At 35.1% G+C, this 14,174-nt stretch overlaps 1 protein-coding gene across 1 annotated transcript in view; it reads left to right on the top strand.

Annotated features, from left to right (window-relative positions):
• Nucleotides 1-13,760, top strand: part of LOC103609947 (disintegrin and metalloproteinase domain-containing protein 5-like) — a 20,734-nt gene extending 6,974 nt beyond the window's left edge. The window contains exons 4-7 of the mRNA XM_008594201.1: nucleotides 684-798; nucleotides 10,595-10,757; nucleotides 12,527-12,577; nucleotides 13,655-13,760. Coding sequence (XP_008592423.1) covers nucleotides 684-798; nucleotides 10,595-10,757; nucleotides 12,527-12,577; nucleotides 13,655-13,760 — 435 coding nt within the window. The remainder of the gene's footprint in view (nucleotides 1-683; nucleotides 799-10,594; nucleotides 10,758-12,526; nucleotides 12,578-13,654) is intronic.
• Nucleotides 13,761-14,174: the final 414 nt, after the last annotated feature.

The following is a 14,174-nucleotide window of genomic DNA, read 5'->3' as shown; positions in this document are numbered from 1 at the left end:
TTCATATATAACATATAATATTCCAGGAACAGAGTGACTTGTCCACGTGTCTTCCATCAATATTTTCCCCCAAATCACTTACACATTCTATTACTTAAAATTTCTTTTCTGTTTCTTTTTTCTTATTCAATTTTAATTTACTTTCTTATTTGATTTTTGCATAAACTTATTTCTGCATTCTCTATTCTGGTTCTGACCCTGTTTCTATTCATTCACAAGATCACGTTTGTAGATATTTTCAAGCCTGCCATATAAATTTTGCTACCTATCTGTATGTGATTAAGCAAGCTTCTTCTTTATAAAAGTTGGCTGTCATCACAGCTATTCTTTAAAATATAACACAATTCATAACAAACTTTAACTCTCACCATTTTATGGACTCTAGGTTCATAATCTGTATGCCTTTCTAGCATAAGTTATCTTGATTGTAGCAAAAATATTATCTACTTTTTATATAGAAATATTAGAGATTAATAAGAAAATACCCTATGATATTTGAAAAGATACTACATGAACATTTATCATATTACTTTCTATTTTAAGAGTTATTTTCCATATTAAATTAAAAACTACCTATATTAAATTACAATATGTTAATTTACATAGACTAACAATTACAAATAATGCATTTAATTTTTATGCTGTATATTATATGTTCTTTTTATATCTGGTTTTGATTTTAGGTTTGCAATGATCATTTTAATTGTCACTGTGATGTTGGATATTCTCCTCCGACTTGTGAACCAGCACCATCATCACCAGGAGGAAGTATCGATGATGGATATTGGATTGCAACAGGTTAGTATGTGGATCACTGTGTTCCACCAGAACTTCTTGTCCTCATAGAAATGAGGACAGTCTGGCTGTCCTATGTGACTACTGAGCACCTTGTGTGCATATTTTCATGAAGGAACTGAAATTTTAATTTAATTTAATTTTATTAAATTTAAATGTAAATAGCCATTTGTGGCTGGTGGCTGCTATATTGGACAGTAAAGCTCTAGCCTATAGTGCCAGCTAAAATTTTGTTCACATTTTTAATTTTAATCTTTAAGTGAATATTTTAAAAATCCTTTTCTTAACAATAACGATGCTTCACAGTGTTTCTATTTATACAGCCGAGTTTTCTTTTTTTTTCCTTTTTGTCTTTTTTCGTGACCGGCAACGGATTGCAACCCTTAGTGTCGCGCCCGTACCGGACCGGGACCAGCAACGGGATTGCAACCCTCGGTGTTGCGCCCGCACCTCGCTCAGCCAGTGAGCGGCCAGTCTGTACATGGGATCCGAACCCTCGGCGGGAGCGCCACCACGCTCCCAAGCGGCGCACTATAGCAGTGCACCACCGGGCCGGCCCTACAGCTGAGTTTTCTACATAGGTACAGTTAAATTTAGAAAAGGTGATAATTTTATTATGTAGTCTGTATATTTCAAAGATGTTACCTATTGTGATGTGCTAGTTCACAATCAAGTTACATCTTTAAAGTTAACCATAATATTGAAAGGGAAAGATAATCAAATATTTCATATTCACATTGATCATATTTCACCAGTATACATGCACACATCTGTGTGCACGTGTGTTTAGTTCTGTGCAACTTTACATGTAACCACCACCACAATTAAGATAAAGTAACTGTCCTGGTCTTTCCCTGTTGGGAGACTGCTGACTACTGACTTAATCTCGTGGCTTGTTACTGGTCTGTTCAGGTTTTCTATTTCTTCTTGCTTCAGACTTGGTAGTTTTTATTTGTCCAGAAATTTATCCATTTCCTCTAGATTTTCAAATTTGTTGGCATATAGTTGTTCATAGTACTCTCTAATGATTCTTTGTATTTGTGTAGTATTGATGGTGGACAAGGTGTCTGTGGGACCCAATAGTTAGCCTCAACCCACCCCGTCCTCTTACCAGGTTCTTGACTCCACCACTGGAATGAATTCAAGAGCAGAGTCACAGTAGAAAGTGAGAAACAGGTTTAATATAATTAATAAGAGATAGAGATTTCACAGAGTGTGGCATAGCTCCTGGGACTGAGCAGGGCCTACATAAAGTTTAATGGGAAAGTAAGAAATACACACTTAAAGTTTAATACAGAGTGTAGGTGGCTCAGTATGGTGAGCAGCTGCTTGCTGAAAGTAAGTTTGATACAAAAAGAAAGAAATACACACTCCACAGGCAGAGCATGGGCTGGTGCTAGGAGAGTGAGCAACAGTCCCACCTTCTGCCAGGATTCAGCTTTTGTAGTTTTGCTATTTAATGAATATTCAGTTAAGTGGTGGTTCCCTGTTATGTAACATAGTCTTGCACATGCTCATTTGGTCTCTTCTTGGAGTATTTTCATTGGTTGCTCATTTGGTCTCTTCTTGGAGTATGTTCATTGGTCAAATCCCATCATCACATGCACGAGGCATATTCAGGACCATTCTGTGTTCTTTAGCACCCTTAGTGGAAGGACATTCAGCTACCAGAGTTATATAACCCTTCTCTACTGAGCATGCCCAGCCACAGGATTTTCATAACCCAGCACCCCAAGTTCTCAATTTCCTCCTGTTGGTGCTGAAAATAGGTCTAACTAGCAACAGTAGCTTTCCTGTAGGGGAGGGCCTAGAGGAGAGTCCTGAAACCTTGGGGAGTGGCTTGGAACCCAGAGATGTGTCCTGTAACCCAAACCCAGGGAAACTGAGCATCTCCTATCTTAGTAGTTGTAATGTTTCCTTTTTCTTTTAAAATTTTTGTTATTTGGATCTTCAATCTAATTTTCTTGGTCTAGCTAATAGTTTGTCAATTTTGTTTATCTTCTCAAAAATGAGCTTTTGTTTATTAATCTTTTGTATCATTATTTTGGTCTCTATTTCATTTAGTTCTGCTCTAATCTTTATTATTTGTTTCTGTCTATAGATGTTGGAATTGGATTGCTCTTGTTTTCCTAGTTCTTTGAAGCAAAACATTAGGCTGTTTATTTGACATCTTTCTATTCTTTTTGTGTGTGTGCCAGTTTTTCATTTTCCCATTTTAATTTTGACAGTTTTTTTATTCAAATAATATTGATCATACATATTTATGGGATACAGATTCAAATCTTAATACCTGTGTACAATATAGGGTGATCAAATCAGGATTGTTTCTTTGCCCCCACGGATTTGTCACCTCACTTCCCCTGGGTGACAGAGCCACAAAGGATTACTCAAAGCCCATCTCTTCTGAGCAGTGAGAAGCCCTGAAGTGGTTAATCTCCCCAGATCCCTCAAGCAAGAGGCATTCCTTCCTTGGGAAATTAACCCCAAATTGGGGTTCTCTTCCTGCATTTATTCTCCAGCCCAGGAAGTTACAGGAAGAGACATAGGAGGGGTTATAGTTTAACAATTTAGGCTGGTAACTCTCAGTGATCCACCAACAAAAGCTTGATCTTAGCAAACATTCCCTTCTTACAGCAATTTCTCAGTATCTTTACATATCAATCAGTAACTAGACTGTTCTTGAGCCAGCAACCTTGCTGTGCCACAAATCTTTATCTTACACCAGAGACTTTATAGCCCGAGGAAAATTTCCTGTCCTCCACAAGGTCAATATTTGAAACTGCAAGGCTTTGGAAAACCAGGCCCTGTGCAGTATATTTGCTTTATGAATCCTCTACATAGGATAATTAGTATACTCATATTTATAAAATGTGATGAATCTTTGTGACCCTTAACCAATTTCTTGCTAATCTCACTCACTCTCCCCTTTTCCCACCTCTCATAAACAGAGTTGTCATCCCTTTTTCTTTTGGAAGTTCAATTTATTATTGTGATTGTCATTTCTTTCATTCATTCCTTATTTATTTATACTTTAGCTCCGATTTATAAGTGAGGACATGTGGTATTTCTCTTTAAAAGAATGAAACTAGATCCATACCTCTCACCATATATGACAATCAACTCAAAATGGACTAAAGCTTAAATATAAGACCTGAAACTATAAAACTTCTAAAGGAAAACATAGGGAAAACACTTCAGGATAGAAGACTGGGCAAAGACTTTATGAATAAGACCCCAAAAGCACAAGAAGCAAAAGAAACAATAAACAAATGGGATTATATAAAATTAAAAAGCTTTTGCACAGCAAAAGAAACAATTAACAGAGCAAAAAGATAACCTACAGAGTGGGAGAAAATATGTGCAAACTACATATCTGATAAAGGATTAACATCCAAAATATACAAAGCACTCAAACAACTTAACAGCAAGAAAACAAATAACAGAATTAAAAAATGGGCAAAGGAGCTGAATAGGCATTTCTCAAAGGAAGATTTATAAATGGTCAACTTGTACATGAAAAAATGCTCAACATCACTAAGCATCAGGGAAATGCAAATCAAAATCAAATGAGACCTAATCTTGTCCCAGTTAGACTGGCTATTATAAAAAAGACAGAGAGTAACAAGTGCTGACAAGGATGCAGACAAAGAGAAACCCTCCTACACTGTTCATGGGACTGTAAACTGGTGCAGTAATTATGGAAAATGGTATGGAAGTCCCTCAAACAACTACAGATAGAACTGCCATATGATCCAGCTGTCCTATTTCTGGGTATACACCAAAATGATTGGAAGTCATCATGTCAAAGGGATACCTGTACTCCCATGTTGATCACAATTCTGTTTATAGTAGCTAAGAGTTGGAACCAACATGAATGTCCATTTAAATACAACTGGATAAGGAAAATGTGGTATATATACAGAATGGAATACTACTTGGCTATAAAAAAGAGTGAAATTCTGCTATTCACAGCAACATGGATGAACTTAGAGAAAATTATGTTAAGTGAAATAAGCCAGATACAAAAACTCTGAAGTCTTTATATTCTTTTGATGTAAGCACTTATTGCAATAAACTTCACTCTTACTAGTGCTTTTGTGGCATCTCATTAGGTTTTGGTATGATGTACTTTTATTTTCATTTGATTTAAGAATTTTTTTTGATTTCCTACTAATTTCTTCTTGGATTTATAGGTCATTCAGAAGCATGCTGTTTAATTTCCACAAATTTATGTAGTTTTCAATGTTTTGCTTATTATTGATTTCTACTTTTATTCCACTGTGGCCTGAAAAGGTGCTTGAAAGAATTTCAGTTTTTTGTTTTTTTTTTCCTTTTTGTCTTTTTTTCATGTCTGGCAACGGATCGCAACCCTCAGTGTCGCACCCGCACCGGACTGGGGACCGGCAACGGGATCACAACCCTCGGCGTTGCTCCCACACCTCGCTCAGCCAGTGAGCGGGAACCAGTCTGTATGTGGGATCCGAACCCTCAGTGGGAGCGCCACCGCACTCTCAAGCGGCACACTGTAGCAGTGCGCCACCGGGCCGGCCCAGAATTTCAGTTTTTAAAAGTTTGTCGAGACTTGAGTTGTGTCTTAACATATGGTCTATCCTGGACAATGTTCTATATGCTGATGAAAAGAATATATGTTCTGCAGTTGAAAGATGAAACATTCTGCAGATGTCTGTCAAGTCCAACTGGTCAAAAATGTAGTTTAAATCCAGTGTTTCTCGGCTGATTCATTGCCTAGATTATCCTTTCAATGATGAGAGAGGTGTGTTAAAGTTTCCAATTCTTATTATCTTGGGGTCTGTCTCTATATTTTGAGCCAGTAATATTTGCTTTATATACCAAGGTATTGTAATGCTGAGTCCATCTATATTTATAATTGTTATATTTTCTTGCCGAATTGATCCCTTCATCATTATATAATGACCATCTTTGTCTCTTTTATAGTTTTCACTTTGAAGTCTACTTCTGTTTGTTTTTGGTTTCCTTTTGCATGGTGTAGCTTTTTCCATCCCTTCAGCATTACTCTATGTGAGTCTTTACAAATCAAGTGAGTTTCTTGTAGATAGCACATAGTGGAGTCTAGTTTTTTAATCCATTTAGCCAGTCTGTGTCTTTTAAATGGGGAATTCAATCCATTTACATTCAGGGTTGTTTCTGAAAGGTAATGCCTTACTCCTGGAAATTAATTTTTTAATGGTTGTTTTATATATCTTTTGTTCCTTTATTTCCCTTTTATTGTTTGTCTGTGGTATTTTTGGTTTTTTGTAGTGATGAGATATAATGTAAAGCTAGGGCTGGGTCTGAAACTCACAGATCCCTCAAGCCCATTGTCCACACTGGGTCACAAACCATTCACATTCAGGTCTACAAGGTAGGTAGAAGGGAAAAGGTCCCTGGAGCTATAGGTGAAATAATAGTAGGCTTTATTTCTAGACACGAGCTCTGCCAACCAGCAGTTCAGAGCCGCTGCTCATACACTCTGAAGAAGGACACACTAGAATAGCAAGAAACAAAAGGATAGACAGGTGCGCATATGCACTAACTCCACCCACACACAACTTGTTTACAAAGAATGTGCTGCACCATCCCCAACTGGGCCTGAGGTGCTGGGGCCTGACTAAACTACTCTGTTTTCCTCACATATAGATTTTCTTTTTCTGTGTATATCTGCTCTACCAATAACTTTTATTCTTCCCCATGTATTATTTTTCTTGGATTCCAGATGTAGGACTTCCTTTCAGATTTCTTGAAGGGCCAATCTTATGGTGGTGAATTCTAGGACCAGAAGTCTTCACTGCTGAATTCTACCAAACTTTAAAGAAAGGAATTAATAATACTTCTTTTCAAACTATTCCAAAACATCAAAACAGAGGTCATTCTGCCAAACTCATTGTACAAGGCCAGTATCACCCTCATACCAAAACCAAAGATGCAACCAAAAAAATAAAACTACAGGCCACTATCTTTGATGAACATAGATATAAAGTTTCTCTTCAAATTACTAGCAAACAGAATTTTTACTGTGCATCAAAAGTATTAAACACCATGATCAAGTAGAATTCATCTCAGGAATGCAAGGATGGTTTAACACACACAAATCAATAAATGTGATAAACCATATCAACAAAATGAAGGTCAAAAACCATATGATCATCTCAAATAAATGCAGTAAAAACATTTGACAAAATTCAATATCTCTTCATGATAAAGTTTCTCAACAAAATAGGCATAGAAATAAAGTATTTCAACACAATAAATCCATACACAACAAACCCACAGCTAGTATTAACCTGAATAGAGTGAATGAATGGAAGCTTTCAGCTTTTTCTTTTAAAACAGGAACAAGACAAGTATGCACACTCTCAACACTCCTATTTAACATAGTATTAGAAGTACTGCCAGAGAACCAGGCAAGAGAAAGAAATGAAGGGCAATAAATAAATTGGAAATAAAGGGAACAAAATAAATTGAAAAAGATGAAGTCAAATTGTCCCTGTTTTCAGATGACATGATGTTATATAATACAGAAAAACATACACACTTAACAAAAAACTCTTAGAGCTGATAAATGAATTCATTAAAGTTTCAGGATACAAAATCAATATACAAAAATCAGTAGCACTTCTGTACACCAACAATGAACTAGCAGAAAAAGAAGTCAAGAAAGCAAGCCTATTTACAATAGCTACCAAAAAATAACCCCCAAAAAACCTAGGAATAAATTTAAATAGGAGGTAAAACAGCTCTACAACAAAAACTACAAACCACTTAAGAAAGAAATGAAAGAAGGCCGGCCCGGTGGCGCACTTGGTTGAGTGCAGCACTTGGGAGCGCGGCGGCGCTCCCGCTGAGGGTTTGGATCCCATATAGAGACCAGTCCACTCACTGTTTGAGTGTGGTGTGGGCGTGACACTGAGGGTTGAGATCCTGTTGCCGGTTGCGGTACGGGCATGACACCGAGGGTTGCGATCCCATTACCGGTCATGAAAAAAGACAAAAAGGAAAAAAAAGAAAAAGAAATGAAAGAGAATGAAAAAAAAATGGCAAGACATTCCATTTTCATGGATTGGAAGAATTAATGTTGTAAAAATTTCTGTACTTCCCAAAGTGATCTACAGATTCAGTATAATCCCCATCAAAATACCAAGGACATTCTTCACAGAAATAGAAAAAAACAAAACTAACATTCATATGGAACAAGAAAAGACTTCAAGTATCCAAGCAATACTGAGCAAAAATAAATAAATAAATAAAATAATGCCAGAGGCACTACTTTACCTGACTTCAAATTATACTACAAAACTATACAACCAAACCAGTATGGTACTTGTATAAAAACAGACACAGAACAGAATAGAGAACCTAGAAATCAACCCACATACTTATAGCCAACTGATCTTCAACAAAGGCTCCAAGAATATACATTGGAGAAAAGACAGCTTCTTCAATAAATGGTGCTGGATAAACTGGAGATCCATGTGTAAATAATGAAATTAGACCCCTATCTCTCACCATGTACCAAAACCACCTCAAAATGGGTTAAAGACTTACGGATAAGACCTGAAACTATAAAACACTTAGAAGGAAAACACAGGAGAAGTGCTTTAGGATATAGGGCTGGGGAAAGGCTTCATGAATAAGAACTCAAAAGCACAGGCAACAAAGGAAAACAATAAATAAATGGGACTCTATCAAGCTAAAAAGCTTCTGCATAGCAAAGGAAATAATCAACAGAGCAAAAAGGAAACCTACAGAATGGGAGAAAATATTTGCAAACAGTGCATTTGAACAGGGATTAATATTTAAAATATTAAAAGGAACTGAAACAACTTAATGATAAAAAAAATAATGCAATTAAAAAATGGGTGAAGGAGCTTAATAGACATTTCTCAAAAGAAGACATGCAAATGATTAACAGGTATGTGAAAAAATGCTCAACATCACTAATCATCGGAGAAATGCAAAGCAAAACCACATTCAAATATCATCTCACCCCACTTAGGCCGGCTATTATCAAAAATATAGAAAATAACAAATGCTGGGGAGGATATGAAGAAAGGGGAACCTTTATATCCTGTTGGCAGGATTGTAAATTAGTGCAACCCTTATGAAAAACCTTATGAAGGTTTCTCATACATCTACAGATAGAACTACCATATGATCTAGCAATCCCACTAGTGTATATATACTCAAAGGAATAAACATCATCATGTTGAGGGGATACCTGCCCTCCCATATTTATTGCAAAACTATTCACAATAGCCAAGATATAGAACCAACCTAAATGTTCATCAACGGATGACTAGATAAAGAAAATGTGGTATATATACACAGTGGAACAATATTCAGTCATAAAAAAAATGAAATTCTGCTATTCACAGCAATATGGATGAGCTTGGAGAAAATCATTCCAAGTGAAATAAGACAGGCACAGAAAGAGGAATATCACATGTCCTCACTCAAAAGTGGGAGCTAAAAAGTAAATAAATATGAAAAAGAAAAAAAGAAAGAACAATCATAATAATATGTTGAACTTGCAAAAGAAGAGATCTAGAGGTGGGAAAGGGGAGTTCTGGGGGGCTAGTGATAAATTGGTTAACAGACATGAATGATGATTTTTTTTTGTAATGACAAATATTCTAATTATCCTAATTTAACCATCACGTATTTTGCATGGGTATTGATATGCAACTCTGCACTGCATATTTTGCACGGTTATTGATATTCAACCCTGCACCGCACAAATTTATAATCAATTATGTTTCAATAAATAAAAAATAAAAGCATTGAGCTCTACCATAGCATAATATTAAGCACGTTTTCTTAATTTCAAGATTTTTGCACATACTTGCCATTTTCTCTCTTATAATACATAAAACATCTTGAGTTACTTTCTTTTACATAACATACTTCCATTAAACATACAATTGGATTGTCTGTGTGTGTGTTTTAAAGTTTTAAACTTTAAAACAAATTCCTTGTTTTTTAAATGTATTTACATTTAATATCAAAATAGTAATTTTAGTGATAATTCTGTTTGCTTAACTTACTATATTTGTTTTCTTAGTTGTCTGGTTAATTTCTTTTGTTTAATGGATCATGTTTCCATAGATTTTATTTTTCTTTCCAATTCTCTTACTAGTTGTATATGAGGGTACTTCAAAAAATTCATGGAAAAATAGAGTTGAACGATAATACAGATCATTCTATGAACGTTCTGAAGTGCACTTATATGTTTTCAGAACACCTAGAATAATATATACATTTCTAATTAATATTTATATAGTCAAAATTAGAAAAATATCCCTTTGTATAGATGATATGGAAATTTAAACTAGTTTACTATCATCAGTTTTTTAAAATTAAACATCATATATGTCAATAATTTTTCACAAAATCATTTTTAAAACTTAAAAAAAATTTGCTCTACTTTTCTTAAAGAGAATTCAGTAATAATATTAATTAAATGTGTTCTAAGTAATAGTTCACAGAAGGGAGTATAATAGGATAAATAGAATATATCACATAAGTAATGATTAAATATACATGAAGAGATGACAAATATACTTATGTCAATAATATTGTACATTGTCAGTGACTATACACTGTTGACAGAAATATATAATGCTCTTTGGGGCACAGTCACAGAAGACTGGAAAACACCTTTAGATTCAAATTTATTCATTCTTTGACTGTATCATTTAAATTCCAAATTTTTATAATTCCAATTACTAGCTTGATTTAAATGCCATTTTTGAAAAGGTTAAAAGGCACTCTCATATTTCAGACAGAAGTACACCCTTGCTTGTAAAACAAGCTACTTCTCCAAAAAATGGCCTTTTGATCAGTTTCTACGTTTTTCTACCTTTCCTAATTCTAACTGCCATCCTTGTTCTTAAATGGAATAAAATGAAGGGATTTTGGAACAGAGTGGGAACAGTAAGCAGCAAGTAAGTAAGCTTCTTTTTATATTTAATTTTTAAAATGTGCTATGAAAAAATTTCAAATGCATTTCAGAATATTAAAGTTGGGATTCTTGGATGAACTGGAAATATATAGAAATATTGAATAAGAAGGTACCAGCATATACCAAAGTTTTTCGTATTTCCAGCAATTAGGTATCCTTCACGTTTTTACAGCACCAGAAAAATGGAAGCTACTCAGCAAATCCTCTGCACCTTTAAAATAGAAAGCCACATTGGCTGTCATTGTTTTGGGACGTCTGTCAACTTCCCCAGCAACCCCACATCTCTTGCATTGACAGTCAGTTGTACCAAGTAGAATTTAATAATAGGATATGTAGAATTTAAGAAAAATAGGAGATGGACAGAATTAAGGAGAAAACACGATGAGGGAGATACTCTGCGTTTTGCACATAATAAATATTGCTCATGTGTTTCTAAAATTATAATTATTTCTCATGCATCACTTTGTCTTTACTCTAGCACCAATACAGGCCACAATCTGTACAGTGAATATTTAGGAATTTGAGAATACAGATGTAAAAATAAATACGTGAGTCTTGTTCTTCCATACTAAAGAAAATGGTTCTTTGTTTCTCACTTACTCTGAAGGACAAAAACTATTAATATAAAATTACTATCAAAACCGCTTTTTCTCAAGTTAGTTAATTATATTTACTAAGAAGTTAGCAGCAATGAGATAAATTCAGGTTAGTATTCTAGATGATTTATATAGACATCAAACTAATAATTGATTGATAGCTGGCATAAGTCTTCCTGTGCCCTTAAGACATCTTGGAAAAATCAGAATCGTTGCCAGAAGGAAATTTGACTTTTGGAAGACATTTTATAGTAGTGGATCCTTGGTTAAAAATGACAAACTCTGGTCATGTTTTACAGAGACAATAAGTGGTTTCAGGGCTTCAAGGGTAAGAAATAAAACAGAGCTGAAGCACAAAAGCGGGTGACGAACTGGATGGTCAGGGACTGGGTCATTCTCTCCGTCTGGTTCTATGACTGACAGTGACCCTTCTCTCATCCTTTCTCTCTAAACTGACACAGCCGATGCCTCTTACTTCATATTCTCTGGAGACAAAAGGAAGTAGCGGTGCAAAGGCGCCTAAATTCAGCCAGTATTCTATGTGGACTTGTGATCCTGGGTTAGGTGTTCAAACCTAAACTCATCCCCTGTGGCCAAAGAGCTGAAACCATGTAGTAGGAAATTGAACACCATGACCCTCCTCTTCAGCAGGAACTGTGTGTGTTTACGAGTATTCCAAAGACAAAGAGGAGGCTGTATAAATACATAAAATGTAATTAAGTGAACCTGGAAAACCTACAGGACTCAGGGCCTCATTAATGAAAGTGAATTTATAGTCCAGATAATTAGCTATTTACATATTTATATGCTAGATATAATTGAAGAGGTCATTTAAAATTGAGATGTTTCTCCAAATTATCTTTTTAACTTTGGAGAAGCATTATCATAGATATATTAATATCTCAACATGTCTTCTATGTAGACAAGATCGATTTTTAGTTTGAAATTTTTAAAAAGTGCCTCACATCTTTAGACCAAACTTAAATGACACAAAACACTAGAACATATGGTCTCTGAAAGGGATATGGAAAACGAAGTAGACATTGGTATATATTAATGGAATAATTATCACAAATCTAGCTTTTATACTTTTCTTTATTTTATCAAGATTACAGTGTTTCATAACCATAAATCGAATGCTATTTCGTTTATACAGATCGCCATTAGAAGACAACAGTAGTGACAGCGCCCAGTCGTACAGTTACAGGTGAACTGACGGAATCCAGTTATTGACAAGATGATACAGTTCATGATACAGTTTTTTCTTTTTAACAGTATTTCAGTATGAGAAAGCTATAATTTCCATATTTCATCATCATGACTCCTATTTGTCAATATCATATGCTAAAGCAAACACTAAGATAATTTATTTGATGTTAATTTTATTTTATATTAGTTTAGAAATCTTTAATGTTAACTAACGTTAGCCAGAGATTTATTAAGCAGCATTTTTGTAATATGAAATGACTTTAAAGAGATCGTAAGTATGTTCTTAAAGTATATATGAGCAATCATACTTGCTTCCTGCTCCCTCATCTGAGGTTTGTAGGATTTACACAGATTGTCTTCCCACATTTACATTTCTTTCTCACTAAGAATCCATGGTTATTGTTGTCCTTATTTTAGAAATGCGATAAGGAACATTAAGAAAGTAAATAATTCCCCAAGTGTATAGAATTATATTAAATTTTGGAGTTGGAGTTTAATTTTAGGCAATCAGACTCCAGAATGTAACAACAACAGCATTAGGAAAAAAAAAAAAAAAAAAAAGAGAATGCCACAATCATGTCACATATAGCCTGATATACAACTGGGGATGAGAAATAAAATTTACATTGATTAAGGACCTACTACATGCCAGACAAAATGCTCATGCACCCTTCTTCCAAGGCAGAAAGACAATTCTTTATCATAAGATAAGGTAAAATAGGCATCCATATATATTGTTTAAAGATTCACATGTGCAAAGAAATGATACTGGACATGTTAGGCCTATCACCAGGAGTAAATGGAATACTTCAAAACTTCAACCAAGACTGAGATCAGTAGTTCATTCTGTTATTTACCTGCCATTCCTCCATTTCTGACTCTGATTGACAGTGAAGTCAATAGGTCTCTGTTTCTCACCAAAAAAAAAAACATTTCTAACTCCTAAATTCAACATAAAATGACACAATTTCTGTGTCAACCAATATCTCCCTCCTCTTTGATAACTTTACTACAATCCCATGTCTTAGGTAAGGATTTGGTGCTTGGTACACTGTCTTCTTCTCATGTCCTTCAGTCACGATCTTACCATGATCACGCTGGGTGCCTTCACGAACTCCCCACCACCACCACCACCACCACCACCACCTAACTTTAGTAATTTGCTCCTCAAGCAATATTGAGCTTGCCATTTCCCAGCATTCTTGTAACTCATTAGACATAAACCAAATATCTTGCTTTATGTTCTTTTTCTTTTTCTCTTTTTTTTCACAGCTTTCTCCTGCCAAGGGTACTTTATGGTTACATAAAGTCTTTCCTCAAGAATTTGACAGAGTGGGTTAGGCTTTCAGTTCATTAATAATAAACATTATATAAGTTGATTGTACAGAGTTTTGTAAGGTGATTAATGATATGGAAAACACTAGAGCGGTAAGGATGAGTAGGAGAGCTGATATTGAGGGAGAAACGGGATGGCAATCTTAAATATGGTTGTTTCAGTAGACCCTACTGAGCGTGGGATATGTAAGCAAAGAATTGAAGAAGGTGCAAATATTTACCCAGGTTACTGTTTAACCAGAGTCACCTGACTTCACAGG

This window comes from Galeopterus variegatus, unplaced genomic scaffold (genome assembly GCF_000696425.1).
Source record: "Galeopterus variegatus unplaced genomic scaffold, G_variegatus-3.0.2 Scaffold10338, whole genome shotgun sequence".
NCBI lineage: Eukaryota > Metazoa > Chordata > Mammalia > Dermoptera > Cynocephalidae > Galeopterus > Galeopterus variegatus.
This window is presented reverse-complemented; position numbering and strand designations above follow the sequence as displayed.